The following is a 9,549-nucleotide window of genomic DNA, read 5'->3' as shown; positions in this document are numbered from 1 at the left end:
GCCGCAGGGCCTGGGCTCATGCTGGGGCTCGGGCACTGCCGCAACCCACCTCCAAGCATTTGCTCCCGACTGGAGCTCTTCATTTATTTCACCGCTGGGCCCGGGATCACAGTAGGGGCACCAGCGGTTTTTCATCTGGTGCGGCAGATGCCGCGGGGGTGCAGGCTGGATCCTCCCCTAGCCGCACAAGCACCCTCCTCACGGAGGGCCATGGCCGGGGAGGACCCCCGGCAAAGGGTGCCTCTTCTCTCTCCCTCTCGCCTGGGGGCAGGGCCACGCCACTCTCCCATCCATCGGGAAGTTCTTTCACTGCCGCAGCCGCACCATTTTGCCTCCTCCTCCGGAGGCAGGTGCAGCAGGGCTGATGCAGGCTGGCTCCCGCCACTGCAGCACGGCGGGGTTTGTCACCTCACCTCCTCTTTCCCCCGCTCATGCAGAACCAGGCTGTCTTCCTGCCAGGGGTCCCCATGGCAACCTAGCCTGCAGGCCCTGCTTGCCCAGGGTGGGCCTGCAGGCCTCCATGAGAGATGGACTCAGGTCATTCCCTTTCAGAGGCTGCAGCCGTTCTGTTCCACGTGCCTGCAGGGCTCCCTTTCATCTTAAAAGGGCAGTGCGCATGGGAGGGAGACATCCCCTTAAAAGGGCAACACACATGGGAGGGCTACTCTGTAACAGACATGGCCAGGGGACAGTGTGGATGGACCGTTTTACCGCCCCAACATCTTCGAGGTGCTACCTCACCCTATTTCAAACGACTTTGCAATGCACTCTGGAACAGGATCCATTGCAATTCTTTGTTTGGTGTAGAATGTGGCTGGAATCTAGCAAGTCATGGATTTTCATCTGCAAATTAAATTTATTTGAGCCATTCTTCATTTTAATTGAACCAATAAAACTACATGACTAGATCGAAAACATGATTTCCCCGTAGTAACATGGGGTCCATTTCTGGTCAACAGTCCAGTGTCGGCGTTGCATTTTGGCTAATTTCAAAGCAGTAATTGGGTACTCCAGGGCTTTTGTTGATCTATTTATCTCCTGGACTGGTATTACTTCCACCCAGCTGTAATCTGGCCCTGGTCAGATCCCATGACACGGTCAGGGGACAGTGTGGATGGACCGTTTTACCGCCCCAACATCTTCGAGGTGCTACCCCACCCTATTTTAAACGACTTTGCAATGCACTCTGGAGCAGGATCCATTACAATTCTTTGTTTGGTGTAAGAAAATAACGTGGCTGGAATCTAGCAAGTCATGGATTTACATCTGCAAAATAAATGTATTTGAGTCATTCTTCATTTTAATTTAACCAATTCATATACATGACTAGATTGAAAACATGATTTCCCCGTAGTAACATGGGGTCCATTTCTGGTAAACAGTCCAGTGTCGGCGTTGCATGTTGGCTCATTTTAAAGCAGTACTTGGGTTCTCCAGGGCTTTTGTTGTTCTATTTATCCCCGGGACTGGTATTACTTCCGCCCAGCTGTAATCTCTGTCCCTGATTAGACATGGTCATGGGACAGTGTGGATGGACCGTTTTGCCGCCCCAGTGTTGTAAGCCTGCCTTACCTTTGAAAGTGCTTCTATATTAAAGGCGTCACGTGTTTGTAACTGTGTGGCCTGGAACTCGCTGACGCAGTAAACGATTCACCGGCCGCGCGCGTATGTAAGGAGACGATGGGGAAAACTAACCTATCAGTGTTAATCTGCTGTTACCTGAGTGTAGGTAAGTGTCCATTCTTTAAATAAACGGAAGCGTGGATTCGCAACCGTAAATGACGGCGAATTCACACACTTCTTCCTGGTGAAGAGTTGAACATTAGAGGGCCGTGCAAAATATCCACACCACGTGACAATCACGTCCTTTTTTTACGTAGGGCACTCTAGTCAATATTGTTGGTGGTTCCGTGGTGTTCAGTATTTGGTCATGCTGGTGGGTCAGATTCCTCCTGAAGAGGAGGGGCTGCAGCTTTCCTCGATTCAGCTGCACAACAGAACGGATTAGGTTTCGAATGTGCGTGATCCATTATCATCGGCAGAAAAGGACCGCGTGGAAGAAAGTGAGGGCCCTGGGTAGGTGGAATTTAGGGTGGGAGGATTTAATGCCTGTTAGAAGTTATGTTATTTATGCACTGTTGCCACCTGCATAGATTCTTGGTTTTCTGTGACATTGATGAACTTTAGGGATAAATGTTCCAGGTATTGTAAGTTCTATTTTTTACTATTTGTGTTGGTTAGGTTTATGACCGGAAGGAAACAGCCTGCTCACCTCACCAAATCTTGCTGACATAAAGTGGGTTGTCCAAGAAAACGCGTGCACCTTTTATTCAACATATATGTTATATGCTTAAACTGACCTAGGAAAACACAGTACACACCCATAGCAAAAGAGGAAAAAAAGACAAGTAGTGTAGAAACATCATTCAACTAATCTTTCATCCACTCTTCCCATTTTCATTTAATCTCCGCTCCCTTCACATTTCCCACCTAGTCAAGTTTCATTCACTACTCCTTACAACCATTCCCATTTAACACCACTCCCACAAGGTCTTCATGACCTGGCTGGAGAGAATATAGAATGATGCCTCCTCTCCTCTGCAAAGACTGAGCAACAGTGGCCCTGTTCCATCTCAGGTTCAGGGCGCTCCTACAATATTTCTCTGAACGCTGTGGCTGCTCTGAGCAGGCTGTGGAGGAGGTCCATGCATTTTGTGAATGACAGACCCACCCAGAATATCACAGCATGGAATGGGACGTTTTGTCGGTTAATAGTATTTTGAAACACAAAATTGTAGTTTCGTAGTACAACTTGAGGGAGTGAAGGAGTGCTATTATTCTGGAGAAAGAGCCAATACCTCCACGTCCCTCTTACTTGTGAGGTATCTGCCCCACCAATCAGAGAGTACAATACTCCCCCCACCCCCAGCATTTTACGTTTTATTTTTCCTACCTACCTGTCAGGATCTTCCGTGGGTGGCTGGGCCATCTGCTGTTCCATCGATTTCTCTCCTTGCTGGGCTTGGCACCTCTGTTTTCCCCTACACTCCCTGCTGAGCTTTGGGGGGGTTGGGAATGTTGGTCTCCCAGGCCTCCTTGCTGAGCAGGGGGCCTGGTTGAGCTGGCACTTATCTGGAGGACTGGCTGGTTGGGAGGTGGCGTGGATGGCCTTTATTTTGGCATCTGCCCGGGCTGGCGATTTGCTCTGGGCCCGGGCATCAGTAAGTGGGTGCTTGGGGCAGGGCCGTTGGTTCTCGCATGGGATATGGTGGAGGGGGGGCTTCCTGCTCCCTGTTGTGCATTCTCCCGGATCTAACGGCTTGGTCTGCTCTGGTCCCCATCTCCGACGCTGCTTTTCATAACATGGAGACAGGGCTCCTGTGTGTGCAGTCGTGGCTAGGGCTGGTCGCATTGTTATTGGACTGCTGCGAGATGCAGGCATGGCCTGGTGTATAAGCAAGGTCCTTCCCTTTCATAAAAGGGGTATTAATATATGTATATGTGCGTGGCTCGTTCCACGGGCGTTTGTGGATGCTGTGGGGTGCAGTAGCAGGCACGACATCGGTCAGGCTTGCCATGCCTTTTTTTCGGAGTGACGTGTGCACGCTCCAATGCTGCCTGACTAGGTCAGCGGGTCACATGGTGGGCCCAGTGCAGGAGAAGAAGGCCACGGCATGGGGTTGCCTGATTAAAATTGGATGCACCTAGTTATCCTTGGTACCTTACTTTAAGGGGCTCTGCTTGAGTTTCTTTGCCTTCTGGTCTTTTGACTGTGCTGGTGCTCTGCTTTTGGGTCCTTATGCAGTGTTTGTGGATTTCTGGGGCTGCCTTGCAGGCATTTTTGATGGTGGTTGCTTGATGTTTTTCTGCCTGTTGTACCTGGCTGCCAATGCTCCTGGAAAATGGTGGTGTAAACTGAAGCATGTTCTGATGGAGAACGACTCAGCAAGTTCCCTGTTGCCATCTATATACTTTGACCGGCTTTCCTCCGCCAAGCGTAAAAGGACTCCTGCACTGTCTGATGGTCCGCAATTGTAGGAAGGCCCTCACAAGGGAGACTGGTGTGCGGAAGAAGTCCAGATGCTCCAAGTCTCTGGTGCTATCGTCTGCTTCTTCTTCTGATGGGGTTGGGGGCGGGGGAGTCCGTGTCTCCATTTGCGTGGCAGGCTGATACTGAAGATTCTAAAGGGAAGTATCTGGAAAAAGAGGTGCTGGCTGCAGGTTCGGTGGGGGTGGCAGAGTACATTGGGTTTGATCAAGCGGCCCCTGTGCATAGTGTGTTGTCTGGGCCCAGGCCTCCTCCATGCCAGTTCAAGCATACTATCAATGACAGGACTGCTGCTGCTTTTTTGGATTCGGGAGGAAGTCCTCAAGGACTGGAACGTCAGGAGGTTTTGATTCCTCGATTTATGGCCAAGCTTAATCCCTTGCATGGAGAGGAGGAGGCGCTGCCACAGGGACTTTCAAATGGATACCGTCCTGTCCAGTTTGGTGGGTCGATGGCAGCTGAGGAGGGGGCCGTTTGGGATCCAGTGGAAAAACGGTTGGATTCAGCCCAGAAAAGGTCTTATGCTGGGGCGCACATGGCCTTTCGGGCTGCCACATACGCCTCTTACACTCCCCAGCGCCCAGTGAGGTCGAGAGGACTGGAGCCCTCCCTCGTGTCTCACCCCAGCTAATCTGAGCTACACGGACACTGTAAGCCTACACAACCACGATTCCGTCTCATTTCTGAGATCCTACATATATTCAATTATTGCATCTGTTGCCTTTGGTCACCCCGAATTGGTGAGATCGCATTTTATTTTCATCATCGGAACCCAGAACAGCCCCAAACAATGTTCATTTGTACTATTTCACTGCGCCGCCTGACCCAAAATGGCCCGCGCAACGTGGCATCAAAGGGATGCTGCATCGGGTTGCTAAGCAGCCGCCCCGCTTTTTGGCCAATACGCAACACCGACAGCGCTAGCCGGCTGTGGAATAAGACCAGTAAAAAGGCCATGTTAGCACTCTGGGGCGATCTGCTGCCCACCCTGTTAAATATAAGATAGGCTTTTGTCTTTGCCTGCCAGCTCGCCCTTCACTTGATCTCCCTGTAACAGCGTGTCTCCTCTTACTAGCTTCTTTGCATTGTTTTGATTGTAAGCTTCTCTAACCTTGCTATCCCGAATGCTTATAAGAAACTCTGGATTTCACCGTTTATCGTTGACTAATGGCTGCTGCCAATCTGTTTCGCAACGTCTGCGTCTTCCACTAGGTTGGAGCTGTTCATCTTGACTCGTCTCATAGTGTATCCTACCCTAACCGCTGCGCTGTTAATCCGTAGACTGTATGCCCACACTGCTTAGGATCGCGCACACCTTCTACATACCGCTAAGCTATTCATTTCTATCAGGATGCATTGGTTCCTCTGCTAACTGTCTTACACTTACAGTACCCTAGACTTCCAACCCATGCCGCCCAATGCAATTTACGATTCGCGCACAGCCCTGCGACACCATATCTGATAGCTAGTGCATTACCCATGCTATTGTATATCTTGTAAATCAATAAGTGTCCCCTTACATTGTCACATGTACTCATGGCCTAGACATTGGGCCTCATTGCGAGTTTGCCGGTAAAAAAACAAGATTACCGGCATGCCGGTGCAACCGTGTCCATGTAGCACTGCTGCTGAAATCTACGGTAGATTCCAAGTCAGTGTGCATGCACATTCCAGCATGCCGGTAACGGTTGCACCGGCATGCTGGTAAGGCCCGCCAATCACCCGATACCGGCATCATCGATGCCACAGGCACTGGCATCCTCGATGCCTTAAGTACCGGTACCCCGATGCTGGTATTTAATACCGGTACCAGAAGCAACGTCATCGTGCCGGAACACGAAATGCACTGGCAGCCATCTTTAAAAACGCAATCCATGGCCTACAGCACCTGGACCACAGACCCGAGCAGTGTGTAAGCAAGCAGAGGAAGATGGCTACGAGCCAAGGCGCAGTCCGTCGCAGAAAGCCAAGGTTCAGCGACATCGAGCTGAATATGCTAGCCGATACCTTGTTGGAACAATCTGATGTCATTTCTGCACAGACCTGCGTCGGGGAGCCCAATTGTGCAAGAAAGCTGTGTGGGAAGAGGTTGCACAAAAGGTCTCTGCGGTGGGGACAATACCCCAGACTGTACGTGACAGCAGAAAGTGGTGGGATGAACTCCGGCTGCGAGTCCGCAACCTGCTCTCTGCTAATCGCAGCCAGGGCCTGGGCACAGGAGGTGGACCACCATGCCCAATAAAGCTTGCCACGTGGAAGGAGACGTGCAGCACAGTGATGAATATGGAGGGAATCGAGGGCATAAGTGAAGCCGAGACGGGAGTCCCAACATAGGACGATTACGGTGAGTTACCCTTAGAGTAATACCAAAGTCACAACACACACCTCCAACCCCAACTACAATGCCAAAGTCCCAATGGTGCGTTAATGAGAGCAAACACATGCCCCATCACCCCCCACCTAAAGCCACCTCTGACATAACCACAATGTCCCTGCCACAAATACACCCAACAAACCCCACTGACACAACCCACATGAGTCCCCAATTGCCAACACAAGCGCCATCTCATGGCCCGTTGCACACATCACCACTGCCAATTGCACACCCGATCCACCCACCATGACCATGCATGCAGTGTAAACATCAACGCATCCACGCACATAATGTGAGCACATCTGTACCACATCTAAACAACACATTGCACACAGCCACTGAGGCATGGCCACAACACGCAAACCACAAGACACATGTAGGCCATCCAACAAACACCATGCACAACATGGCTGCACCAGAAGGATGCTCAAACACTGCACCCCCCATTCCTGTATGCACCATGGCTGCCCCTCCAACACGTCGATGAGAATGCGCAGGACTCGGAATGTACTAGCATCAATGTATGTAGGATGTATGATGACCCATGACTGATGCCCTGCCCCACTGTCCTTCACAGGCACAGGAACAGACAGCGAGGCAGAACATGCCCCAACACCCAAAAAAGCTGCTGCATGTAGGAGCCGTGGTGACGACAACGCCTCCTCCAGCCAGGGGCCCATGACCTCAAGGGCAGAACTGAAGCGTGCCACAGCTTCCACGCCACTGCCCACCAGCCAAGAGGACCCACAGGCTGCCCAGCAGTCAGAGCAGGAACAACTTACCCCTATCAAGGCCCCCCAGCAAAGACCACTCCTGGCATGAAGACCATGTGCAAAACACACACATCTGGTACACAGGAACCACCTCAGGTGGAAGAACTGGGATCCCCAATGGCGAGTGACGTGGAGGAGCCACAATCAGCGGCCACAAGTGAGCAGGGTGAGGTGGCCCAATCTGCCCAACACAGTGAGGAGGAGGAGGTGGTGGACCGCCCAGACTACAGCATGCATGATGACCGCGAAAGTATGCCACCCATGCAGGCAACCCCACGTTACTCTCCGGTACATAGCTCAGCTGGACATAGCACAGTGGAGGACAGTGTCCCTGACAACAACATGGAGGAGATGTGTACAGCCCCGGGAGCCCACACACCTCGCCTCCCGTGCAACCACCAGCTGCACTCCACATCCAGGATCTGAAGGGGCAGCTGGCCCACACGGAGGGGCGGCAGCAGGCCATGCAGGACATGGTTAGGCGATATGTGGCAGATGGCGCGGCAACATGGCAGGCCATGCAGGATGCTCTGCAGGAGAATGCCAGGGTGGTGAGCCGGGCTGTGTACCTCGTGGCCCGGCGCATGCGGCAAGGGATGGCAGTCATGACCCAGGCCATCACTCAGTTGGCAACCGCCATGGCAGAGCAGAGGAATGCCAACACAGACCCCCAAACTGCTCCATCATCGAGCATGAACCTGTGAGTTCCACACACACAAGCCCGGTGCGTTGCTCCCGGCGATTTATGTGCCACACAGACACTCAAGCTCCTCCTCCAAAAAGGGGGTGTGATTAGTTGGACTCACATGTGCATGTTGTGAGGAAGTAGTGGCAAAGTCATGGTCGTGGCATTTGGGGGGGTGGTTGGGTTTTGGGGTGCTGGGGTTGGGGGTATTGGGTATGAGGGCATAGGGTGTGGTTGAACTGGGGTTGGGGTTGTGGGGTTAATTTCTTTGGGATAGTGGTGCACTTTCAGTAATGGGAATATGTACATCATTTCTGTTCAACACAGCTGGTGTGAGTAAGGAAAACACATGACTGGACATTGCTTCTTGAGTGTGTTGTCAATTTTATTTTTTACAGTGCCCAGTGTGCCCCATTCCCAGTGCCTTGTGTTCCCCAGTCCATCAAACATATTGTTCAATCAAATCTTGGTGTGCCGCAAGTCCTTCATGCACATCTTCGGGTGGCATCAGGTCCATGTCAGGGGGCAGGGGTACTGTCATGATCTCTGCTTCCAAAAGATCAGGACTTGCCCGACTTCCTTGGAAGCAGACCCATAACCCTGGTTCCGAGTGCCAGCCAGTCCCAATTGGGACCTTTTGGACCATGTCCTGGCACCAGTGGCACCAGGCTCATAAAGATGCCCAGTCCCAGCGCTGGAAGCGCCGGGCTCATAATGCTTGGGTGGACTTACCTGCAGCAGACCATGCTGCTTACTTACCTGCCAGTTGAACCCCTGATCCTCTTCTGTTTGGGACTACTTTTCCTGTTGGGTGGGGCAGGAGCCACTCCCTAGGTTCAGAACACTGGAACTCTTCTGGAAAGCAGGAACTCTTTTCTTACCTAGGCGTGGCTGTGGAAGGAGATACCTAAGCACTACAGGAGGCTATTTAAACCACACCCGATGGATGAATCTTGCTTTGCGTTATTCTGCATTCTCTGCAGCAGAACGCTCATCGTGTCTTCTGCTTCTGATCCTGGGCCTAAGGGAACAAAGGCTTACCATCCTGGAATCCAGTCTTCAGCAGCACCTGTAAAGACAAAGAAAGAACAGGTTAGCACTACGGTCTTCAGTGGCAGCGCATCTCTTACCTGGTCCATCGGCTGTCACCAACGCCTCGCGCTGCATTCCGGCATCTGAAAGACAAAGGCTTACCTACTCTTCGCATGCTCCGGAGGTCTTCGCACTGCATTCCGGCATCTGAAAGACAAAGGCTTACCTACTCTTCGCATGCTCCGGAGGTCTTCGCACTGCATTCCGGCATCTGAAAGACAAAAGCTTATCAGCTCTTCGCACGCTCCGGAGGCCTTCGGCGCTGCATCCCGCATCTGAAAGACAAAAGAAGGTGCGTTTAAAGACATTGGGCAACTTTATTACTCACGTGCCATTACTCCTTCCCACGCCAAACCCAGTGGGTATTCCAGCACCCTTCAGCTTCTCTAAAGCTCCGAACTTGTACCTGCAAGATAAAAGGGACAGTTAGTGCGCATCGTGAAGCAGGCTACAAGCGCTTACTTACGTGCTTCCAGGCGCTTCTATTCCTCACGCGGGTTCGATCCTCAACTCTCATCAGCCCGCCATCCGCCATCGCCGGAACCCTGCAAAACAAGAGATATCATTACAAAAGACT

General features: G+C 51.9%; 1 protein-coding gene across 1 annotated transcript in view; it reads left to right on the top strand.

Moving 5' to 3' along the window:
• The first annotated feature begins 1,974 nt into the window (after positions 1-1,974).
• Positions 1,975-9,549, top strand: part of LOC138580912 (serine protease 27-like) — a 622,848-nt gene continuing 615,273 nt past the window's right edge. The window contains exon 1 of the mRNA XM_069651843.1: positions 1,975-2,076. Within this exon, the coding sequence (XP_069507944.1) occupies positions 2,016-2,076 (61 nt within the window). The 5' untranslated portion in view covers positions 1,975-2,015. The remainder of the gene's footprint in view (positions 2,077-9,549) is intronic.

Source organism: Ambystoma mexicanum, chromosome 3p (assembly GCF_040938575.1).
Source record: "Ambystoma mexicanum isolate Mex_15411 chromosome 3p, UKY_AmexF1_1, whole genome shotgun sequence".
NCBI lineage: Eukaryota > Metazoa > Chordata > Amphibia > Caudata > Ambystomatidae > Ambystoma > Ambystoma mexicanum.
Note: the sequence above shows the minus strand (reverse complement) of the source record. Positions and strands in the feature narration are given on the sequence as shown.